The sequence below is a fragment of the Balaenoptera physalus genome, assembly GCF_965194825.1.
Source record: "Balaenoptera physalus genome assembly, chromosome: 14".
NCBI lineage: Eukaryota > Metazoa > Chordata > Mammalia > Artiodactyla > Balaenopteridae > Balaenoptera > Balaenoptera physalus.
The window spans coordinates 32,068,758-32,094,025 of NC_138893.1; the positions used below are offsets into that span (position 1 = coordinate 32,068,758).

A 25,268-nucleotide genomic window follows, 5' to 3' on the forward strand; every position below is an offset into this window, starting at 1 on the left:
CCACTGACTGGACATCGGTTTCTCATATTTTCCTCCATTCAACAAGCTTTACCATCCTGCTGGTGTGTTCAGTGTGTACTTATGCACAAATTACACTTGTAGCTTTTTGGAAAATCATACTTTGTCGAACACCTGCCTGGCCATGGTTAGCAAAGAAGCTTCTGGACCACACAACATTCTCAAGAGGCAGCACACGGCAGCAGCAAACCGGTACCTTGGTGTCCTGGCGGCTACGGGCAGCCAGGGTGATCTGCCTGGCCAGCTTCAGGGCTTCTATCCGCATGATGGCAAACTCTAACTCCTCCTGCCGGAGGGGTGGGAAATGAGCAAACCGCAGGGGAAATGCATCGAGACAGGACGGAAATGTTTTCCACATCCAAGAAACGAATGTGCCACGTGAATGTGTCATGACAGGTACTCGGGAAAACATACGCGCTGGCTTTCTTTCACAATTAACACCTCAGCAGATCATGAAATAAGTGTCTCATTTCCTTTTTTTTTTTTTTAAATCACCCTTTGGGATGTCTGGCGGGAAGTATTACGCAAATATGAAATAATTTTTTAAATGGGATCAGAATTTTTAGTGCACTGTTCCTTCAATTTCTCTCCTTTTGTTCATTTCATGTCAAGTTGGCCAACAATTTCCACGAGTAGATTTGCATATCTCAAATGACTATTAACAATCTCTCTAAGTTTTTGCTCTGAACATCCCAGTCTAGAGGGTATCAAATTGAGCTGTCAAATTTAAAGCACAGACTGTAGACAATTGTTTTGGTGCCAGATACAAGACCTGAGTCCAGATGTTATCTCAACAGGGGTCTGAGATAACCTTGTATACATAAACAGCCTGGCTCCACGGTGAGCTAATACCCTTGGTTCCGTGAATAAATCAGAGAAACTGCTTTTGGGGCTATCAAAACTTCGGAAAAATGACTGCTTCGGTCCATTTTCCAAATTGAAATACAAATGGTTTGTTCCACATGTAATGGCACGATTTATAGCACTCTGGCGTCCTGGGTAAAGAACACCACATATATCTGTCTTTGAGGGGAAGCTATTCCATCTGGAACATTCTCAGCAATGCTCCATTAAATCCTGCCTCATTGCATTTGGAGTTCGGAGGTTCATTCTCTACTGAGGTTTTGACAAACTCCCCAAAGGTCACACGTGGGCTACAAACCTGAAGTTTCTGAGCAAATACTGGGGGGTTCTTTTCTGCTAAGTCGGGTTCCAGATAGTCAAGCGCACCACAGAGAGAGGCTGGATGAGCTAGCCTGCTGAGGAGGGCATCAGCAGAGGCAAAGGAGCCCTCAGGAGCTGTCTGAAGGCCGGCAGAGGAGGACACAGAAGAAAAATAGAGGAGAGCAGAGTGATATCGGTTCCAAGCAAGGACCACCCATCTATTGGCTGGACATCTCTGCCTTAAGGCTGAAGAGAGTATCAGTTAGGTGCCAATACTTTCCTTTTCATCTGGACTAATTCCCACATGCTGACCATGGGCACCGTGAGATCGGCAGGCCCAACCCGCTCCCCAAAAGCACAGCCTTAGGTGCCCTCTCCACCCCCATGTCACCCTCACTCCATAACCAGTTGCTAGGAGGAAAGCTACCCTTTACTTATTTACTTGAAAACCTCAGCGGGTAGGAGACAAGGTAGGTGATGGGGTTTCCAAACATAAGTCATCAAGAAAATACTTTCCAGTGTAAATATCCAAAGGAAGGTTTGGTAAAGGTCATTTTCTGAATAATGGAAAGATGACTTCAAACTGGTAGATCAGAAAGACTTCAAAATCAGAAGGCAAGGTTGCAGAAGTTGAATCACGCATGAGTCCTTCATAGTATCTATTTGAGAGACAGCCTAGGTCCTGTCTGGACTCTCTTTTTGCTCACTATTATTTTCCCAGTATCCATCTGCCAGACATACAGTAGGTGCTAAATAAATACTTGATGCGTGAGATAAATGAATGTCTACTAATCTGGAGCAATAAAGCAACATGCCAAGTCAATGGCCTCATACCCTCTTGGGGATTGCTAGGGGGAAGTAAAAAAAGAAAAACAGAATTCACCAGAAAGGTGATCAATTTTAGACGTGTGGGGCGTGCAGGTGAGGCCTTCAGCTCAGGTCTATTCGCTCTGCAGGTCCCACAGGGGTTGGGAGGGAAGAGGTATAAGTCCTGGTCTATAAACAGGAGGGACTTCCCATCACCAAAGCCCAGGAGAACCAACTGTTCCGCAAAAGGAGAGTGTTTCCTGATCGACCATACACTGCCCTCTGCCAAAGAGGACAGAGAAGCAGGGTACAGACTGATGGCAGCTCAAAAACCAACAGTCCAGCCCGAAGGGGCTACAAGTGGAAAATGAATAACCCTGAAGGCAAATAAAGCACTTAGGTGAGAACTGCAAAACCACATTGGTGAGGACGGAGAGAACTTCTCTCATCATTATGGGGTGGGGTCTCCTAGGCTGGCTTCTCTGGTGGGATAGGGGCATAGGGACCCACATCAGGTACCAGGGGAGTGTTGCTCTGAAGGCCTGGCCCGAGTGGTGATAGAACCCAGCTGACCCAGGGCTCACCCGCAGTGATCTCGGGCCCCTCCAACCCCACTTACAATTTCAATCACTTCTGATGTGGTGCCCAAGGCCATGGCCTCCAGCTCTTTCTGGGAGGATTTCTCTGGCACCTGCAAGTGTGGCTCCTGGTTGGGGGCCAGCACTCGTGCAACGGGATGCTGGATCTTTGCCCCGGCGTTCACAAGGGCTTCAGTCTCCTCGAAACTTGAGCTAAGGAAGCAAAGCGCATCTTTAGAGGCTGCACTGGAAATCTCACTGAAATTAGCCAGGATGCCCCAGCTAACATAGCAAGGGATCCTAGACTTCCAAGGTTATATTCCCCGAGGAAAATGGGCAGGTCGTAGGTGGCCAAGGGGCCTGTTGGCTGGATAGAGGGTGGTCCAGCCCCACGTAAGAGCCTGCTGACAACGGACAGCCAGAAGCACAGATGCCATTGGCTAAGAGTACGAGCTCTGGAGTGAAGCAGACTGCCAACCCCTTGGCTGTGCACCTTGGCGGGAGGGATTAGGTACCGTAACTCTGTGAAGATCTCATCTCATTCCCACCACCCTGGGCAGAGTCTGGAGTAGGTATGGGAAGTCACAGCAAGAGCGTTCACTCCTGCTCAGTGAAAGCGGCAGGTAAGAGAGGACAGGAAGGTCCCAATGTTAGCATGATACCCCCCCCTCACCCAATCCAGCACCACACAGCTCAGAACAGGAGCCTGACAAATGCTTGCATTCACATCCATATGAATAATAAACGTTTATCAGGACTTCATTTGTGCCAGGCCCTGTGACAAGTGCTTTCCTTACAGCATCTCAGTTTACTCCTCCTTTTGGCTACTTGAACAGGTACCCCTACCCCTATCCCAAGTGGCAACTCAATTCATCTTCAAAAAATCCCTACAGGATCAATTTTATTATTACTCTCACTTTACACGTGAGGAAACTGCAGCCCAGGAGGGTCAAGTAACTCGCATCAGGTCATACAGCCAGTAGGGGTTGGGAGTGGGATTCGGGCACTGAATGCTGAGGCGTGCTGCCTCCCCACGGGGCAAATTACACAATAAAGCGGCGTGCACAGGCAGGCGATGGGAGGGGCTCACGCTCTCAGCAGTTAAAGGGTGCTACCTTAGTCCAAAGGGCAGCCCGTGACAAACCCACTGCATCTGTGCCCGTGTGGACACTGAGAGACATGGGATTGTGGGCTGCCTGAGTGTGTGCAAATGAATGGGGTTCAGGAGAGCAGGGCAGGTGCTCAGAGGCCTGGGGACCTCTGCCCCAGGGTGTAACTCTCTCAAGGTGGAAGTCGTACCCTGAACACGGCGTCGGGGACTCCGACATCCGGACGGGGGGAGACTTGACCGGGCTCCCCTGAGACGTGTCAAACATAAGGTACAAGGCCTGCTTCTTCGGGGCGTCGTCGTCCTGCTGCAGGGATCAAAGTCACACGTCAGCTCGGCTGCAGTGGCCTAAACACGCTACGGAGACGAAAACCAGAGCGCTCTTCAATGGGGACAGAAAAACTCATCAGGGAGAAGCCTTCACTTCTCTCCAGCCAGCCGGAAGAGAGGAGAAAGCGGCGCTGGCTAAGAGAGAGGAGAGGAGGACCGGAGGGAAGAGGAAAGCGTAGGAAGAAAGTGGGACCGCGTGCAGTTGGGAACATTTCCGGGGGGGACTGCAATGGTGTTGGTGTGCTACGTGCTGCTCAGCCCGTCGGCATTTACGGGCCATCCTCTCTGGATGGGCAACCATGCTGGCCACCGAGGATAAACAGGGGGGTAGGCGAGACCCCCGTCCGGGCGTGGCCCACAGTTGAATGGGGGAGACGGGCATGGCGCCCCATTATGATGAGCGCCACCATCAAGGTTCACTGACTTACAGCAGATGTGGTTTAGAAGTAGCAACACACCATCTATGAATGATGCAAAGAAAGATAGATAAGAGCAACGTGTCCAGGCTGCTGAGTGTCGCACAAGCCCTCCTGGGCATCTCCAAACCTCTGGGGGCATCACTGGACAACAGCAGCACAAGAGGTCATGTCCAGGACCAAAGGCCCCAGCAGCAGCACATGTTAAGCCAGGGAAGACAGGTGCCCATCATAACAACTCAAAATGAAAAAGAGATGGGGGAAAGACTTATTGCCCAAAGGGAGAATTTTCAGTTCTAGGAAGCAGTTAATCTGAAGAAACCAGATAACGGTACACCTTAAACACCACCAAACCACTCCCTCCACCTTTTTTAAAAGAAATCTCTTGACGAGTTCTTTCTCAGTCTAGGAAGTAATTCTGCAGGAAGCCTAACAGCATCCTATCATTTTTCTCCCTGAAAATGGCATCTGAAGTGGATTGAGACAAACCTCAACCCCCCCGGCCCCAGTTCACCAAACTAACCAAAAAACAGGGTGGGAGAGCAAGTTCCCTGCTGGCTGAAGGCAGAAGAACTTACAGGTAAGGAGGAACCAATTTTCTCCATATATTCGATTTCATAGGAGTTTCTGTAATCCAACTCTGCAAAAGAAACAGAAGGAGAGGTGAGTGCCAGAGTGGGGGAAAAAAATGAAAAGTGTGGGGCTGGGCAGGTGGGGTCCGGAACAAGGCTTCAAGCTTTCTGAGAATGTCTACTGACTGAGATTTCTGATACGGTCAAAAGGGGAGGCTCAACTCAGCTATTTTCAGACAACTGGTAAACCCCTTACCGTAAAGGGGCTTCTGCCATTTGGGAGCCTGAGAGAGTTCCAAGGGAATTAAATGTCATGACCAAGCACGGATTTGACTGGAGAAAGATCTGAGCGTTTTGCACAGAGTTTTCAGATCAGAGAGTGTGTACACTTTGGGTGTTGCTTTTCTCTGTAAGTCTCACGTGCGATACATGGAACCTTCCCAAGTCCTGGTGACATTTCGGAACTGCACCCACAGTTGGCCATCCAGTTGTCGGAAGCAAGGGAAGAACAGTGTTGCTGTAAGAGAAGCTTTGCGAGTTGTCTAGAATGTTCCCCAAAATTCTGCCAGTGCCAACAGGGCCAGTCCAAATCAAATGTTCAGCTGCAAAGACTATTAAAGTCCAATTTGGTGGAAAGATGACCTATTTCAAATTGACTGGAGACTTTAGGCTGCAAAGAAAACTCCAGATACTCTCACTGGATACTAGAAGCCCCATTGCCTGCCTCGGTTCCCAGGGCAATTCCAGGTGGAGACCCAGCTCTGCTACTACACCAAACTCCCTGTCTAGTGAATGGATTCTGAGCACCTACTATGTGCCTCAGACTGTGCTAGGCACAGTGGATACGGTGATGAACAAGACAGAAGAGGACTCTATCCTTGAAGAAGCCCCAATCCGCAGCTACCAGATGTCTCTTTTCCACTTAAAAAGAAAACCAAGAAGTGAAATGACCCGCTCAGAAAGCAGCTGTGCAAGAGTGTTAATGGCAATCCCTAAAGCCTCATGCCTTAACTTTTTTAGGTAAAAAATAAATAGCAGTTCTGGTTTAAAGCCCCACATTCCTACATATTCATAATCATATTCAACAGAAGGAATCATTCTTAAATGATCCTTTAATATGAGCTTTAAAATGAGATATTTCCTCAAAAACTTTCTCAGAACCAAACTGAATAAACTCCAGTACTTAAACCCGTGGATGACTTTTCAGGAATCTCTGACTCTCTGGGATGAAGCAAATGCATCTTTCTGGCAGGCGGGACCTGAATACAGGAATGGAGACAGTCTTGTGGATTAACGACCAGAAGGACCTCATGCGTCCTTAAGGCCCTGACTTGTGCGTCACTTGGGAAGAATGGAGAATAAGCCAAACCATATGCCGGGCAGGAACTCAGAGTGTCTGTAACCGTCGTGTGAATCTGTCCCTGGGGTCTGCCTCAACTGAAGACATAGAAGCATTCATTTATTAAGACTTACTATCTTTCAAAGGCAGGGGACAGTGAAGGACAAAGTGATTTCTCGGCCTTCTTCTAGACCTGTCACTTTCCGGGTGCAGGACCCCAGAACTATCATTTTATTGCTCTACTAAAGACCGTCTAAATGGAAAAGATAATAGTGAATCAGCTGCTTCCTCCTCCAAGGTATTACTACTATGGCCAAGGCACGATTTAACCCTAAATTGTTTCATAGAAAGCACCCCCCCCGCACACCCCACAATGCCACGGAGCACCTGGGATGCACTGAATAAGCTGAGGCCACCATGGAGATTTTCCAGGCCCTGGGGCCCCGGGTCAGTGCCGGCTCTGGTTACCAGCTCTCCTCAGTGTCCCACCTGGAATCTGAGCTCATTTCCGGGCAGCAGATCTGGGTGAGTTTCAGGTCACTGAGCTCATTCATCTGCCTTCTTTCCTACCTGCCAAGAGGGTCTCAGATCTTTTGAGAAAACATCTTACTGAACTTGGTTTTCAAAATCTCATTCACCTGCCTTAAATTCTAAGCCTTAGAGGGTAGGCTTGGAGAGGGGAGCCACGTCCAACTTTAACCCCATTTTTCAACCACGCCACACGCGGCAGGCAGGCCAAGAAGGGTAACGCCCGTCATACCAAATGGCTCAACATCTTTACAAATGAGAGAAGAGGCCGCTCGTTAAAGCATGTGCTGCTCCGAGCTGAAGAGGCCAGAAGTTTTGTTTTATTTTGTTTTTTTTTGGCTGCACCGTGCGGCTTGCGGGATCTTAGTTCCCTGACCAGGGATCGAACCCGGGCCCACTGCAGTGAAAGCGAGGAGTCCTAACCACTGCGCCACTAGGGAAGCCCCCCCCACCCCCGAAGTTATTTTTAATGGGTCCTGTCGTTCTGAAGGCAATGGGCCTGTGTTTCCATCTGACTCTCATTGCTGGAGCTTTGCTGGGGGACCGAAGGAGGCCGGGCAGAAGCCAGAAGGATGCAACCGAGCCCTGACTGTCATTCCCAGGATCAGGGAAGCCAAGTCCCTGACTTCTCTAGGCCCATCGACTTATCCATAAATGGAGCTCAAAGTGCATACATCTTGCAGGGTAAAATGATTTGCTGTAAGATGAAAAGCCCCACAGCTGGTCACGCAAAGGTAAGGAACTGTGACCAGGTCTGTTATTGCCCTTTGCTAATATTTCTGAAACTTTTAACATATGTGATGAGAGGAGACGAGCCTTTAGGAGGGGAACAAGGACACTGCTCTGACTTCCTTGGGTGGCCCTTCGACCTGCCTGTAGTGTGACAACAATGGTGCCCACCACTGAAGACCAGGTTAGGCTCCTGAGAAGGACACCCCTTCTCTATTGGATGCAAGAGGGGGTGCTGATGCAGCTGTGTGTAAAGGGAAACAGGGAGACAGGAGTGTTAATGGCCATCCAAACCTTCGGATCTAAAGCAGATACTCCCTCAGGGTCTCAGACCAGAGCTAGGAGGTTTTGGAGGCTCTGTCGTCCAGTGGTTCCTAAACTTTCCATCCCTGGGGATCACATGAACTAGGTTTTCTCTCACGGCACCATGTTTCAAAACACTGCTCCAGAAAAGGGCATTTGGGAAGCAAGCACTCAAAGAAAAATGTCTATAATTGCCAATCTGAGGTTTAAATCAATGAGAGATTACCAGTGTCACCACAGTGAGCTGATACGATTACAGCCCCCAAACATGCAGTTTTAAACTAGCTGGGCATCTTTCTAACCCAGCTCCACAGGTTTTTTGAAATATTAAGACAACTTGAATCTCTTGTGAACCCAGGTAGGGAAGCACCGATCAGCTCAACTTCCTCATTCTACACTTAACGAAAGGAAGTCTGTATGACGCTCACGTAAAGAGCGTGGTGGAAAAGAAGAGGCCCTTCGAGTCAGGCAGACCTGGTCCTACGAGAACTAGCCCCTCAACACTTAGCAAATCTTAACAGCTCAAAGCCTCTGCTCCCTCGCTCTTACATGAGGAACCACAGAAATCCACCATCTAGAGCTGGGCGGGTGAAATGAAATCACGTACGTAAAGGCGCAGCAGGGCTACTCCACCAATGACAGCTCCTTCTCATTACTGTTACTTGGAGAATTCATATTGCAGTGAATACGTGTTCAAATGGCAACTATTATTTCTAACCCAACATTTCAGTGTCCTGTGATTTGTGACTTCAGTGTAAGAAAGTCTCAATCGCAGCTGCAGCACTGGGCAGGCTCCCAGAAAGGGAAGTACATCTGCGTCCCAACCAGGTTCGCGTCTGGTATGGCCGGACGTGACTCATTAACAGGAGGACAATCCGAGAACAGGGCTCTGCATCCAGTTTCTACATCCAGTTGCTGGAGGGAACCAGGTACATTAGAGAGGTGAATGCAGGCCACACCTCCTGAAACTGCAGCTGTTCTGGATTCACACTGACAATGGATTTCCCATCGCCCACCAGCTATAACTACGGTCAGGACTTCCCAAATCTTCACATTTTCTTTTTCTTTTATTTATTTATTTATGGCTGCATTGGGTCTTTGTTGCTGCGCATGGGCTTTTCTCTAGTTGCGGCGAGCGGGGGCTACTCTTCGTTGCGGTGCGTGGGCTTCTCATTGCAGTGTCTTCTCTTGTTGTGGAGCACAGGCTCTAGGGGCGCGGGCTTCAGTAGCTGTGGCACACGGGCTCAGGAGCTGTGGCTCGCAGGCTCTAGAGCACAGGCTCAGGAGTTGTGGCTCACGGGCTTAGCTGCTCCGCGGCATGTGGGATCTTCCCGGTCCAGGGCTCGAACCTGTGTCCCCTGCATCGGCAGGCGGATTCTTAACCATTGTATCACCAGGGAAGCCCCACAGTCATTTTCTAAGGAGGCAGGTTTACTAGAGTTTTGTTCCGAACTTACAGATTTCCCTATTTGTGGAACTTCTGCAGAAAACAAACAATTCTCAAATATGCCACTAAGCTAGTGAGTGGACTGCTTTAGTTCTAAGTTAAAAATGAAGAAATAGGTGTTACCACTGAATGAGGCACCTATTAGCTTAAAAGGTATTATGAAAATAATGCATGTAGGGAATTCCCTGGCGGTCCAGTGGTTAGGACTCCCCGCTTTCACTGCCGTGGGCCCGGATTCAATCCCTGGTCAGGGAACTAAGATCCCGCAAGCCATGCGGCGTGGCCAAAAAGAAAAAAAAAATGCATGTATTTATTTGGTTCCTGATGGTACAACCACACACACATAGCCCAAAACACACACCTTTTGATTCCTATCTATAATGGCAAGCTCAGGTTGGTTTCTGTGACATTGAAAAGTTTCTTATTAAGCCTGAAGAGAGGTGAACCAGCAGGAAACCACAGGTGCTATCAAAATGGCCAGGTCCCTGCTAGTCTTCAACCACCCCCTGCTGCTTCTGGGCTGTTCACACGCCCTCCCCTCCTCCCCCGCCCCGTCTCCCTCACACAGGTGGTGACTGATGCAAGGATCAAACTGTGGACACTAAGCTGTCTACCTGCCTAGCCTTCTATTTTCTTTTCCTCACAAAGCTGTCTTTAGCCCTTACGGTGTTCATGGTGCTGTAAGGAAAGCAAAGCTGGCTCAGATGGGGCTCCTGTCTTTAAGAAACACACAATCTAGTAGGGAAGCAAGAGATGCACCCGCATCACCCTTACCGCGCGTTACGTAACCTCAGAGCGAGTTCAGACCAAGCACTGATAGCAGACAGCGGAGGGGCCATGTCCAGGGAAGGGCTGGGAGGCGGCAGGACAAGCCTGGGAGACAGGGAAGCAGGGGGCATCCTGCAGCAGCCACTGCAGGGGAGCTGAGCAGGGGCGTCCCTGGGGGAAAGTGGTTCCCTCCGGTAGGGTCATGGCCCAGAGGTGTGTGCACAGAGGCAAAGGAGGACTGAAGAAAGCTGAGGCCAGGCCTGGGCCCCTGGGGTCAGGTTGGAGTGAGATGGTCACTCTTAAGCCTCCCAAACCCCTAGCCAGAGGGCCAGCCAGACAACCAACCAAAGGCTCCATTATGCAGAAAATACAATGCCCAAAAGTCCTAATATACATAATTTGGATTGTCTTTTCATCACCAAACTATAGAAAGGCATTAAAATAAGATAAGAATCCAAAATCCCCCCAAAACTTGAAACGGATCTCACCGGTACCATTCAGAGACCTCATGGGCACAAAGCAAGCCGCCAAGAAGCCTGATCATACAAGAACCTCCAGAGGAAGCATTCCAAGTTACAATTAAAAGTTACCTCGGTTACAGCCCTGCCCTGCCCAGGCGGGGGCAGGAGGTTGTCTGATGGAGATCATGGTTTCTTCTTAGCAGGCAAAGAAGTGGAGATAAGGTTTCCCTGTACGATTGTCCTCATACTGAATTCTACTGAATTCAGTTTTTAAAAATTGCTAGAAATCAAGATCTTGGAAAGGGAAACTTAGAACCATCACAACAGCGCACAGTGCTGGAATGACGGCGCAGTACTAGGCTCACAAGCCCCACATGGTGGTGGGAGGAGGAAAGGCCCCAGGAGGACTAGGAATGCAGGGGACCATCACACCTGGAAATGGACTACTCCCTCCCAGGAAGGTTCTAGTTGCTGACTTAAGATACATGAATTTTTCAAGCCAAAGAATCAGGCAGAAAGCTGAAAGTGGGTATATGTAAGGGGAAGGAAGATACTAATGAGATAAGTGACTTGCTTGGGGCCTATTCAGAAGGACTCAGTCCTCTTGTTGGCAAGCCTGGGGGGAACCTCTGGTTTGGGGCTTGAGCAGGTGTTGGTCACACTGTGGGACGTCCCGTGGGGCCGATGAACAGTGTGCTAAGAGACCCCCCCAGGCAGGTTGATGTACCTGAGCATTTGACTCAAAATCCTCATGGGATGTAAGCCATACAGCCAAGAAGGTGCAAAGCTCAGGGGAGCTCAGGACCCAGAGTTAGAGAGCTCTTTGCAGGCTCTCAGCAGGTGCCCCGGGGTCACCGTTCAGCTGGTTTCAAGGCTCAGGCTGTTTCAAAAGGCAGCCTGAGCTCGGGATGCACCGGGAGATGGCAGCCAACAGCACGGTTACCTGGCTTAGAAGTTTCTTTCCTGGCCTTTTGCTCCCTAGGGAGAGTGGTCTCCAAGGCAGAGTGGCGGTCCAGCTGGCCACCGAGTTGCTTACCCTCCGTGGGTGAACTGAACTTGGTCTCGTTTACGAAGGTGGACAGGTCCGAGGGCTGCGGGTAGTCCTGTTTGTCAGCCTCCAGGTCCACCGTCATGCACGTCCACTTCTGGTTGGTGACCGCCAGCTTCTCCTCGTCGGTTGCGTGGACCACCGCGGAGATCACGGGCGGCGTTTCCGGCGTGGCCACGGGGGTGGGGTCCTACCGGGAGAAGGGAAGCTGTCTCTTCTCTCGTCCAGCCTCTGCGCCCACCCACAGGGGTCTGGGCTCCCCTCACCATGACCGGTCCCTGTCAAATTCCTCTGCTCAAAATAGTCCCAAGGACACAAAATCTTTCCTCTATGAATTTCTTTTTCTGATGGTTTGTTTCAGGGGGATCATGATGACCGTGGGTTTTAAAAGAATCAGGATTTTGTGTCTTGGTTATTTGAGATATTCCTGCTCATTCACTTTGAGAAAAATAAGGAAACTTTTACTACTGGCACGTTTATGAAGGCAACTACAGCGTTACGCCCACACAGTGCTTCAGGCTTGTACATCAATATTATCAACATTGCCTGACAATCCTCACGCCTGACACGGGAGGTAGAGAAAGGGGGTCTTATCTCCATCTCCACAGAGGGTGTGCAGCTGAGCAGGGCAGGGTGGGAGCCCAGAAATGTTACAGCAGAGGTGGCATTGGACCCAAGATCCCTCTCGTGGGGCTGGGCGCCTCTCGGCAGCCTCGCCCTGCCCCGGGTTGGCTGGCTAGGGCTTTGCTTGTTTTATGACCTTGAACGGCCTGGCACATACTTCAGGATACCCTTCTTGGTCTGTAAACAGGGTAGAAGAAATGGCGTATATATTTGGTAGAGGAACTAGGAAGAGGGAGACAGGGACTCGTATGAAGAAAGGGCCCAAGCCCCCACTTCTGCAGGCTTTGAAAGCCCTTTATCTCCCCCATCCTGATCCTGGTTACATAATCCAGTGTTCCTGACACATATTCATTTCTTTCTCACTATATATGCGTTTATCTCAACAGACTTCTGCAACTTGATATTCAAGTAAGTTCTCAGCAGATTAACTGGCCAAAATGGACCAGCACGACTCCCATAGAATCCAACTGACATTTTTCCTGAACATCTGCCTATTCTTGGGACATACTCTGATGTTTCCCCGAGGAAAGGGATCAAAACAATGTCTTGCAAACACTGAGGGCCCCTCCATGGAGGAGGCAAGGAGAGGGGCATGATGAGCAGAAAAGAAAACCCTATTGACTAATGGGGAATAAAAACACATCAGCCTTATCTTCCCGAGTGAGGGATAAAATCACAAGTATCAAGGGAACATTATACCTGAGAAGGTGGATCAGAGAGAGGAGACCGCTTTGGCGACTTTTTCACCCTAAATGTGTCACTGGAAACAAAATGGAAAATGTAAACACAACAGACAGAGGCACAGAACATTCCAGAGCCGACTGAGGCCCAGAGCGTCTGACTGCTGAGTATCTGACCCAGACCACCCTCCAGTCTACACCACTCCAACACCAACTGAAAGACGTCCACACCGACAGTCCATTCCGACTTTCTAACAGATATGATTATTGCCCCCGAGGGAAAGAGTCATCAAGCTGGAAATCTTTGAAAAGATGCCATTTTGGAGAGCTGACCCAGAAAATGAAGCTAAATTTACCCAGATGTTCTTATTTCAAAAAGCAGATTCTGGTGAGCAGATTAATATATCTGGATTCATCCAGGAATGTCTGAACCAACTAAGGTGGGACAGGGGATCTCAGTTTGTGACACCAATTAACAGGATCCAGTTCACAGAAGACCAAGCCGACACAGCACTCAAACAACGGAAGGAGCCGTGCAGAAACAGGAAGGAAAGTTCTGGGTCTTCAGGGAGAACTGGCAGACTCCCTCCTACGTGCAGGAACTCTGAGCTTAATGGATTCCTGCACCTCTGAACTTCTGGGTGGGATTCTAATTAAAGGCAGGGCGAAGGGTGAGATCATTTTTTTTTTAAATTATGGTAGAATACACATAACATAAAATTTACCATCTTCAACGCTTTTAAGTGTACAGTTCAGTAGTGTAAAGTACATTCACATTGTTGTGCAACCAATCTCCAGAGCTCTTTTTTGGAGATGAAACAATTTTTTAAAAAATGTCTTTCCTAACCACGACTAACAACTCTGGTCTTTTTTTCCCCCTCATATAAATAACTGGGGGCTGAGGGGGAGGGGAGGAGAGGGGAGGACCTAGGCAAAGGAAACATCAGCTCAGACTCCAGAGGAGTCAGAAGGAAGGGACTTTTAGCACAGATGGCTCCATTAAGTCTACTGGGTGGTCAGGGGTTCATTTCCACTATCAGAATGGCGGCTTCTCCACCTGCAGACCGGCCCCTGCCCCCTGGTCTCAGGCCCCTCCGTGGTCTGGTCCTGCCCCCAGCAAGGCAAGGGCTTGTGCAGGGGTCCCCCTCACCTTAGACCACCCCCCTCCCCTCCCCTCCCCTGCTCTAAACGTTAACTGGATGGACAGAGCAAATTGGCACCAAGTTCCTCCTTGTGTTCTCTGGAATAAAACGCTCCAACAATGGCTTTCAGTCATGAAAGAAATACCATAAATGGTTATTTACAGCATTTATGACATCTGCCATGTGAACAGTGCAATCACAGCTTGAAGCATATATTTATCCATGCATATAAATATATAACTGTGTATTTTACAGTTGCTAAATGGCTCTAAAATACCAAAGAAATCCCTTGGGCAGAAGAGAGCCTGAGAGACTCCACCCTATCCCGGGGCTGCTGGACGCCTGGGGCCAGGCCAGCTCCTCGTGGAATAATGGAGAGGCAGAGAAAGTGCCTGTCCTTGGGCCCCCGGGAGCGGCCCACAAGATCTCTCCTGGCCAGGGAGGCAAAGCAGTACGGTCACAGCGGTGGTCTGCTCTGTTGCTCTGTCTCCCTCAACAAGGCGACCCCCAGATGGCATGCTGATACCCAGCCCGGTCCTGCTGACCCAGAGCAGCCTGGCGATGGCTCTCACAGCCGTGCGCTCCACTGAGCTGACCCCGCATTTCAGGGGGCTTCCATCAGTCTCAATTTGAAACAGCTCAAACATTTCTGCTTCACGTGTAGCCAGAACAAGCAATAGCAGTTGCTGCCTGTGGTTGGACTGGGAGATTATTTTAATGTGAAGCCACAATACTTTGAAAGCAATCGCCCAATTTAAAATGAAAGAATGGGATGAGAGTTAAAAAAAAAAAAATGTATGGGTTTCAGATGAAGACATCCAATAAGCAAGGGGAAAAAAAACTTCCATTCCTGACAAGCAGGCAGATGTTGGATAATCACGTTTTCACAGCCAAGCAGTTTCATTTATGCGAATCACTATGAAACAGATAAATAACCTCTGCTACTGGGAAGCCCCATGCCCCATCATTCCCAGGCCCGCCACAGAAATACGTAAGGAGCAGCCATGGAAAGGAAATAAAAAGAGCTTGGAAGCAAAATCAAAGGCAGAAAAAAGCACATTTGGTGTAAGAGGCAGATTCCATTTAATTTACTTACAACAGAGAACACACAGACATCACATCTTCAACCATCCTAAGACAAGAAGACAAAGAAAAAGAGAGACAGACAGAAGGAACTGACAAAAAAGATAAATCTGCAGACAACTGGTTATTAATGGGTTAGGATACAACAGCCATCCACTGTTCTGCTTGGAAGTGTGGGCTACATCCCAGCTTTTTGGAGAGGGGCTGTCAGAGAATGCCTTCTCTCTTGGTTCCAGTTATCCCATAAAGTGTTGGTGGCTCAAAGAGCTTTGTCACCCCAGTGTAGGATTCCAAGCCATCTGCCCTAGAGGTAAGACCTGGAGAAGGGTTAGCTTCCCCAACCTCGGTTAGCCATCTCTGATGACAGAACAGAATAGAACCAAGCTATCTGCAGGGAAGGAGGAGGGAGTGCCTACAAACTGGCCCTCATCCCCAAAATGAGAGATTCGCTTCGTGATTTGGGCATTTCAGATTTCTCTGGTTTGAGGCTTAAAACAAAGCTTCCAACAAAGATGTTATGGAATCTTTAAGGAGGGCCTGGTTTGGCAGCTGATCTAAGAAAAGTCCCATTTGTGGCCAGGACTGTTTCCTCTATCCAACACCAGACAGAGGTAAGGTGATCCAAGGCCAAAGCCTGCTTAGAGACCTTCTTCTCTGGAAGCCTCGGGTTCTTCTCAAATGTTAAATGCTTGGGGGAGCCCAGAACGAGAGGTAAACATGTCACCCTATCTCGATTGGTGCCAGGCAGACTCGGAGGGGCCAGCAGCCATGGTCTGTTCTGCTGAGTTGCCGCCAGAAGCCCGGTCTCCTTGGCCTTGTTAAATGATTGACGATACTACATGAGTGGAGAAAAGCTCCAAGCACCAAACCACCTACACTTGGACCAAAGTCCTGAGGATGGACCGGTAGCCATCCAAGTTGGAGCTGGGTCTTGGGATGAATTCCAGAGGCATGGACACGTAGTATTATGCACAATCTACTTGGCCAGTGTTTGGAGAGCAGACCTGATTATTAATGGCCTCCTGGGGACCATGGGGACTGCTTCTCCCTTTCAGGTTCCATTGATCTTTTCTGGACCTACAGGGCCTGTGGACGCTCGTCTATGAAGATGACTACACAGGGGTGAAGATAAACCGGCGTGCTTCTTACACGTTAGCTGGGGTACAGGGAGGGGCCCAGACCAGACCTCTCTCTCTCTCTCTCAAGGGCTTCCCAAGCCTACTGTGTTTGCCTCCTGGGCTAATGTCTCCTTAATGGGCAGAAACAAACACTACAAATTTTAATAATATAAGGGCAGATCTCTTAGTTTTGAGGTCACTCCAAAAAGCAATTCACGTGTTAAAACAGAAAATGCCACGTCACCAACAGGGAGGCTGACCAGACCCTTTCCATGGATCCCATACTCTCCTGAAGCTGAAAGTCAGGTCTTCAGCTACAAGTAAAGCTTTAGACCACTGACTAATTGAGGCAAAAGATCAATGACCCTAGACCCAACGGGATACGTGGATGGGAAAAGCCACCACCGTGGGTGCAGAGAGGAATGAAAACAGGCATCCTGCCGCAAACATGGTGGCGCTGCAGCAAACGGGGGACGGGTCATCCAGGCACGTGAGCAACAATCACAGCCAATGCCCAGCCCCGACTCCGATCTTACCACCTGCACCCCTGAACTTACGTCTTGAGGGGCGTCTTCTTCTTCTTGGCGGGCTTGTTCAGCCCATCCCCGTCCACTCCATTGGCTTCGATGGCACTGGCCGGGATCTCAAAGGAGGCTGGGGATTTAGAAGGTGAGCTGGGGGTCTTAGAGCATGTCTTAAAGGGGTCAGTGGACCCATCACAGGCGTCCGGGTCAAAGTTGTATGACTGTTGGGGCAGTTTGGGAGACTCCTGCATTTTTGAGGTGGAAGAAAAAGGGTTAAAATTGGGGTCATCCCACTTGTCAATATCAAAGGTGTAGGTACCTTTAGCGATAGGGATGTCATTGGGTTCAGCAGGGGATCTGGTAGGCGAGGCAGGAGTGTTGTCGAGTTTTTCGGGTGTTTTTTTCATCTTTGGCCTCCTTAGGGGCATTTTGGCAACCGGCTTTTTGCCTGTCTTTTTGGTGGGAGGGGGGTTTTCCTGCTGGGTGTCCCAACTACCCTTGTCCTCAGAATAGTCAAACTCCAGCCTCACTGAGAGGCCCTTGGCTGGGGAGTCCTCTTGCCCCCCACTATCCAATGGGGACACCTCCACCACCTCTGGGACCGTGGCAGGAGACAATGTTTTCCTTCCAACGGGGGGTGAGTTCTGCACTCTGCCACCCCCAGAAGCTGGGGGGATGGCCCCTTCTGCACCCTCGGAGTCCAGAGGGCAGGCAGCCTTGGGCACAGCAGCAGGTTCTACGGGTGCCTCCTCTGATAAGGCTGGTCCAGAACCTTCCGTCTTGGCTGATTCCGTTTTTGCCTCGGCTATTCGATTCTCCTCGCTGGGGTCGGGACTCTCTTCGGCTGGCTCTTGCTGTGTCTCTTTCACTGGGGGGGTTTCAGGGGGTTTCTTAGTGGTCTGTTTCTTTTTTAAGGAAGGTGGCCTCGGTTTCTTAGTTCGCTTAAGGGTACTGGAAGCACTGCTCGAACCCGTGCTGTGCGCATCTGGGGCCGGGGCCACGGCCTCGGGACTCCCTGAGCAAGAAGCACCATCAAAGTCACTGGCTTGCAGGCTGAGCGAGCGGGATAACGTCGACTTAGAGATGGGGACAGAGTCCGTGGACTTCCTCCGCGAGTTCACCTTGCAATCCTGATTCTTAGAGTCTGAGGAGCGAGGCTCCAAGGTCTGAAAATTATCCACCAGCTCGATGTTGTCAAAGTCCAAGTTGTAAGTCCCACTGCTGGCTATCGGCTTGTCTTCATCGAAGACGGAGGAGAAGGAGTGTGTCGGAGGACGGAAAGGACTTCCTTCCACCGAGCTGCTGCGGGGGCCATCGGGGACACAGACCGGCTCAGAGCCACATCCTGAGGAAACGGAGACAAAGCCGTCACTGAAGGACACAGGACACTTCGGACAGTCTCTCATCTCATCTCATGCCAGACTATAACCCTCTAATATCAGAGCCCCAGGCCAACCCACCCACCACTGGACAGGCACGCTGCTTGGGTACAAATCCTGCTCTCACCCACTGGCTCCAGGGTCTGGACAAGCTGACCCTCAGCTCTCTCATCTGTAAAATGGGAGCAATAAGGGCTGTTTAAGGAATAGCTCAAATCATTGTCATTCAAAACACGTTTACCAAGTGCCTGATCAAACAAAGCACCGGTTCTGGGTGTTGGGTATTCGACAATGAACGAAATCTTTGCCCTCCTGGAAGTTACATTCTTTAGGGAGAAGACAGTCAAGAAACAATAAACAAGTAAAACTTATGGACTGTCGGACGGTGAGTGCTATGGAGAAAAAGAAAGCCAGGGGAGGGGTGTTGCAATTTTAAAATAAGGCAGCTGGGCAAAGCCCTCCAAGGAGGAAACACTTAAGCCAAGATCAGAAATGAGGTAAAGGCGTGAACCAGGGGGATACTGGGGGGGGGAAGCATCCTAGGCAAAGGGAACAGCAAGTGCAAAGGCCCTGGGGTAGGTGCACACCTGGTGTGTTGCAGAAATATCAGAGGCCAGTGTGGCTAAAGTAAAGGAGAGGAGCAGGAAAGGAAGACAGAGAAATAATGCGAGTAAAGCACAGTGAGCCTTTGGTAAATACTAGTTGCTATCATCACCCAGCCTGCTCTTGACTAGTCAGAGCCTTTATCTGCAGGCCCCCGGGCAACTGCAGCAGGACTGAGCTCGCCCTGTCTGCCACCTGTCCTGACTCCAGGGATCCCCGTGACCTCTCCCTCCAACCCTGCCTGCCATGCTCCTCTTCTTGGCCTTCCCTCTCATCCATTCTCTCTCCATTTTTCTGCAGCTTCTTCCCCGTTTCTCCTCCCCCCTCAGCCACTGCCAGCCAAGGAGGCTCTCCTTATTTTAAAACATGCTGCGGATGCTCCAGATGCTGGCCAAGAGATATTCCATCATCTCATGACCCCACTGTTCCGTGGGGATGCGGCCAGCCTGGCCTTGCTTGGCTGCTCTGGGCTCTGCCTGCACCAGGCGACGCCTTGCATGCATTTCTGGCTTCACAGCTGTCCTGGGCAGTCAAGATGCCAGAAAATGATTGGCCAGAAAACTGAAAACGTGTCCCTAGACAAAGGGGAGAAAATGTTGCAAAGTGGTCTGCAGAAGAAGGAATACAAGAGCTGGCACAGGGACTTCCCCGGCGGTCCAGTGGTTAAGACTCCGGGCTTCCACCGTAGGGGGCGTAGTTTCGATCCCTGGTCGGGGAACTAAAATCCCGCATGTTGCGTGGAGCGGCCAAAAAAAGAAAAGAAAAAAAAGAGCTGGCACATATATGACTTGGGACGGCATTCCACTGTCAGGAGTTATATCCTGCAGTACCCACCCCACCCCTTGCCGTGGGTTGCCTGATAAAATATAGGATGTTCAGTTAAATTTGCCTTTAGGATAAAAGAATACATTTTTTAGTATAAATATGTCCCAAGTCCCAGTCACTCACTGTTTATCTGCGATTCTAATTTAATTGGACGCTCTGTATTTTTGTTTGCTAAATCTGGCAGCCCTAATCCCTCATTCCAACAAATAAACAAGGTTTGGGAAATGCTCACTTATACCCAAACTGGCTTCCTACTGTAGATTTTTCTCAGAGCAGTTCATGCTCACGGCAGCACACTCCGAGGTGGTGAGCACTTAGCAGAGAACCGCAGGAGATGAAGACAAAACGAGGAAACTGCCAGTCTCCTGAGTTCAGGAACTGGTCTGATTTATCTTCGTTTTCCCTGGACTGGTCACACTTTCTCTTGCCGGCTCAATAAATGCCTCTGGCATGGAGATCACTTTCTGGAAGCAGGTCTGTTCGCCAGCCATGGTTTCAAACCTTCCCTTCTCTTCTGCATCCAAAGCCACCCCAGGCCCTACTTGGAGCAGATGTCCTAGAAGATGGAGCACTTGCTTGAAGCCTCTCAACCCTTTTTGCCAAAAGATTCCTCCGTGTCTCGAAAACACTCCTGCTTCATTCTCATCTCAAAAGACGTCCCCTCCTTTCTTCTTTCTACAGTCAACTCCCTCCCTGTTTCCTCCAGAGACTGGCACCCTCCGGCACCCCATCCTCCCATCGGCAGTTGCCTCCTCTCTTCCTGCCCTGGACACACAGTACAGAGGGCACCGAAGGACCAGGGGACTCAGAGGACCAGGTGTTTCAAGTGGGCCTTGCAGGAGAGAGAAAGGGCCTCAGCCCAGCCCATCATTTCCAAAGCAAGGCCCACAACCGCTGACCTGCTTTCTCTCAGGCTGCTACGCATACCCCGGCAGCCTGAAGAAGGAAGCCTTTCGAGGCCCTTCAGATGTCAGGAGTTCTCCCCAAACCGTGCAACAGTCAGCAGATATTCAGCTTAACCATCTGCTAACTGTTTTCCCCAGAAGAAAAGCTCTCTGACTGCTTAATGTGGCTTTCCTCTTTAGAACTGACATACCCTAATTAAATCATCATGGACCAGGAAATCGAGTCTCGACACAGGGTTTCTTAGCCTCGGCACTGTGGCCATCTCAGGATGGTTAGTACTTTGTCGCAGGGGGCCCAACCTGTTCATTGCAGAATCCTTGGCTTCTGCCCACTAGATGCCATTAGCATTCCTCCACCCCAAGCTGTGACAACAAAAATGTGTCTAGAAATTACCACATGTTCCCTGGGGGGCACAATAATCCCTGCTTGAGATCCACTGTTTTATTGTCTGTTGACCAGAGCAGGGCTGGGAGGGCCCTTCGATGCTCTTCAGAGAAAACTTTAGACCAGAGAAATGGGTCACTGCCACGTGCAGGCCTTGATTTTCCAAAGCAAGTGTGGTCCAGCTGGATTCCTGGTCCCCCCCACTGGATTTCTAAATGTCCATACACCATATCTGCATGCAGACAAGTTATTCATTCATTCCTATACGTCAACCAATCTGGGTGCCTCCTATACGTCAACCACTGTGGGGCATGCTGTGGACACAGAGGTAAGGAAGGATCCAACCACGTGCACACGTCCGCTGCCTGCTGCATCCCACCAGCGCAGACCTGGGCAACGCTTGCCCTGGAGACCAACGCCTTGTCCTGGCTCCAGGTTCTGGCTCAGTCTGAGGACAAAATCAGCATCTTTGGTTCATGATATCCAAAGGATTACTAGGTGGTGCCCGACGTATCAGTCAGCTCAGGCCACCAGAACAAAGTCCACAGACCAAAGGGCTTAAACAACACAGCTCTGGAGGCTGGAAGTCCAAGGTCAAGGGGTCCACAGGTTTGGTTTCTCCTTGACTTGCTGATGGCCATCTTCTCCCTGTGTCCTCACACGGCCTTTGCTCTGTGTGAGCTCATCCTTAACGTCTCCTCCTCTTCTTACAGGAACGCCAGCCCTAACAGATTAGTGCCTTACGACCTCATTTAACCTTCGTCACCTCCTTAAAGGTCCTATCTTCAAATACAGTCACATTGTGGGGTGAGGGCTTCAATGTATGAACTTGAGGGCACACAGTGCAGTCCCTAACTATACTAGGCAATACAATCCCCGAGCTAAGGAAAAAAGAAATGTGTTTGGAAACAAGAGGGAATTCCAAGGAAAGGGAGAAAGCCAACAAGGGGCAACCGATGTCACGCAATTCTCACACTACTGTCTTCAAAGGCCACATCCCTCAGCCTTGCTGACTGTTTCTAACTGGAGCACGTACTGCCAGCTGTGTTGTGTGCTTCCCCCCTCCCCCTCCCCCCACCCCACCCCCAGCCAGCTCGCCCTGGGCAGGAACCCACAGGCCCAGAGGCCTAAAGGTGCCAACACAAGGCACCCCCGCACTCAGACGCTTAGCTTCATCCAACACATCAAGCGTAAATGGTCCTGTGCACAGGGAGCCTAGCTCTACATCCTTCCAAGTCTGTGAATAATAATCGATTGCAATCAATAATGTTTATTCTGGAAAAGGCCTCCGTTTTAAGTAGGCTAATGAGAGACAAATGGAGCCTTACTCAGTCCTCATGCGGCATTTTGCCGGTAGCTGTGGGCAGCTCAGAGCAAGTCCGTGATGAATCCAACGTTTCCCAAACTTGCCTATTGTAGGACACACCTGAGACACTCACTGAAACCCCCAACTTCTGGCTCCTCCCTGGCGAAGCAGTTCAGCAGGGCTGGGATAAGGGCTTGGAACGCCCATCTTCACAGGTGCCACAGGTGGCTCCTAGAGCAGGGAAGTAGGGCCCGGGCTAGCTCATGTCACCTGCTTCCTATCAGGACACAGTCTAGTTCCTCACATCTCCAGGGGCAATGTTTTCACGTGTGGCCACAGATATGGCTTGGAGGATCAGCCTGGATGGCTTGGACTGATCTTTGAGGTGAGTTCTGATTGCTTATGGGGACTCAGCAGTGTGAGACGTCAGGGCGGGTGAAGTGACAGGCAGATGCGGTCCCTGTGTGTCCACTCTCTGATGTGGTCACTAAACCCAGAACGGACCAGCAAGAGAAGCAGGCAGCCCATGGAAAACCGGCCTCTCTCCCAGACCCGGCAGGCTTCCGGACTCTCACGCAGACCCTGCTGGGTCCCAAGGACCTCCACGCCTGGCAGGTCTGTGCCCGCTGCTTCCTGGACATCTGCCCTGCTCTCCCACGTCTATGCTCTCAAACCTGCATTCAGTTCCCAGAGGCTGAGGAGCAGCAGCCCTGCTCGAGGCTCTGTGGGTCACGACAACTATCGACCAGGGTGACTCTGTTTAGAGATGGAGAAATTCTCTGTGAAAACAGGTTGGATCCACCTGAGCTGGACGTTGAGCGCAGTCAAGATCCTCCAGCGAGGTCATTAAGGGCAGAAAATGTGCGTCCAGAGGCTCAGGGCCCTGCCAGGTTCTTGGTGTGCCCACCCAAGGTGCCCAGGGCCACCCCTGGCAGGTTATTCAATTCCTCTGAGCCTCAGCCATAAATCAGGCATTCTTGTGAGGATGAAACGGGAGGAGCACGTAAGCACCTAGTCCCGGGTACAGCAGTGCCAGGAAACAGCAGCCGTGGGCCCCAACTCTTACACATGCCACCGTGACCCCACTCCCTGTGCCCCTGCCCCAGGACAGGAAGGGCCCTCGCCTGGCCGGGCTCTCAGATGGCTCGCCTGATACCAGGAGGCTTCCTGTCTCTCTGCAGGGGGCACCCTGCACTGCAACCTCAGGGGAGATGGAAACAAGTGACAGTATGTATGGAGACTGAGTCCTGAGAGGTGAAAACAGAAGCCCCTGGATGCAGTAAGCTCCCTTCTGGGTCAATCTGCAGACAGCAGTCCGCACACGGCCATGTGGAGCACAAATGGAGCCTCAACGAGGCCACCCTTCCCACGGAGCAGTGAGGAAAGGTCAAGGTCAAGCAGGGCACGGGCGGCTCCGGTCACCTTCAAGGCCCCCCACACCGGCCTTCCCCGTGCTGGGCATCTTCCCAGCGAGAATGAGCAAACAGCGCTCCCCCCATGGGGAACCACGTCTCCAGGGGGAGGGCACCTGTAGGATGGAAACCCACCCCTGGCCTCACAGACAGGCTTCCCTCACTGACCATCTACTCGCCACCCACCTGGCACCCGCGTGGCCTACCCTCTGCCTCGGAGGCACCGGCTCATTTCGCCTGCACAGAGAGCAACCTGATTTCCAAACGGAAGGGAGTCGAGAAGCGGGGATTCTGATCCCACAGCCCCTCACTTGTTTTGAGACCAAGGGCAAGGTCCAGAAGCCCCACATCTCACTGGCAAGCAGGTGATGAGATTCCCAGTACAAGGATGCCGTGAGCACTGGGGTTCCTTCCCTTGCCTGAGACGGGATGAAACTTGCTAAGAACCTGGCACAGGCCTGGCACATGGCAGACGCTAAATGGAGCTATTATTTAATGATGTGACGTTTAGTTATGTCCTTCAGTGGCCAGTTTTGAGTTCTAATAATGCAGCCACTGTAGAGCAGCCACGCGTCCTGGTCACAGAACCATGAAAAGTCGGAGTGGGAAGGATCTCAGAGGACTCACGGGTCACCTGCTTCGTTTTACAGGTAAGAAAACTGGGCTCAGAAAGTGATTCAGTTATATATATATATATTTTTTTTCTTTTTCAGATTCTTTTCCATTATAGGTTATTGCAAGACACTGAAGATAGTTCCCTGTGCTCTACAGTAGGTCCTTGTTTAACTATTTTGCACTCAGTAGTGTGTTTATGTTAATCCCAAACTCCTAATTTACCTCCCACTCCCCCGCTATCCCCTCTGGTAACCGTAGGTTTGTTTCTTATGTCTGTGGGTCTATTTCTGTTTTGTAAATAAGTTCATTTGCATCATTTTTTTTGGATTCCACATATAAGTGATATTATATGATGTTTGTCTTTCTCTGTCTGGCTTACTTCACTTAATATGATGGTCTCTGGGTGCGTCCATGTTGCTGCAAATGGCATTATTTCGTTCTTTTTTAATGGCTGCGTGGTATTCCACTGTGTACATGCACTGCATCTTCTTTGTCCATTCATCTGTCAATGGACAGATGGTTTGCTTCCATGTCTTGGCTACTGTAAACAGTGCTGCTATGAACAATGGGGTGCATGTAACTTTTCAAATTAATTTTCTCCCGTTTCTTTTCAATGAAAGAGGTTAATTTCACTTTTATTTTTTCATTAATCTGTCTATAACGTAGCAACCTAAGGTAAAATCATGTCCTCGCTGAAAATAAGATTTAATGACTAATTCACATAGGCAATTACATGTTTTTGTATCATGAGCTAAACCATCAGTTTTAACCAACTATGCAAGAATTATAAAGCCATTGAAATAAAAGCCATAAAGGTTTGAGTGACCATCCCTAGTTAGACTATGTTCATCAATGGTAAATGCTAAGAGCCTCTGGAATGTATATTTACCTAATAACTAGTAAAATCATACAATCATTAAAAAAAATCTTAGGTCAGTTATTTAAAAAAAAAAAAGAAAAAGAAAAAGAAAACTGGGCTCAGGTAAGCCACACCCCGGCACGGCCCAGACGAGCGGCAGACGCATGGCGTCCAGCCACATCTCGCCCATTA

General features: G+C 50.0%; 1 protein-coding gene across 34 annotated transcripts in view; it reads right to left on the reverse strand.

Annotated features, from left to right (window-relative positions):
* The window catches only part of TACC2 (transforming acidic coiled-coil containing protein 2), a 205,742-nt gene that overhangs the window by 20,583 nt on the left and 159,891 nt on the right, over positions 1-25,268 (reverse strand). For 20 of the 34 annotated variants that reach the window (XM_082424718.1, XM_082424723.1, XM_082424744.1 and 17 more), the window contains 9 exons: positions 16,821-18,132; positions 12,940-13,000; positions 11,605-11,806; positions 10,698-10,763; positions 5,000-5,061; positions 3,867-3,982; positions 2,609-2,780; positions 1,181-1,321; positions 215-304 (listed from right to left, as the gene is read on the reverse strand). In XM_082424718.1, coding sequence (XP_082280844.1) covers positions 215-304; positions 1,181-1,321; positions 2,609-2,780; positions 3,867-3,982; positions 5,000-5,061; positions 10,698-10,763; positions 11,605-11,806; positions 12,940-13,000; positions 16,821-18,132 — 2,222 coding nt within the window. The remainder of the gene's footprint in view (positions 1-214; positions 305-1,180; positions 1,322-2,608; positions 2,781-3,866; positions 3,983-4,999; positions 5,062-10,697; positions 10,764-11,604; positions 11,807-12,939; positions 13,001-16,820; positions 18,133-25,268) is intronic. The other 14 variants (XM_082424738.1, XM_082424731.1, XM_082424729.1 and 11 more) reach the window with 6 other exon arrangements.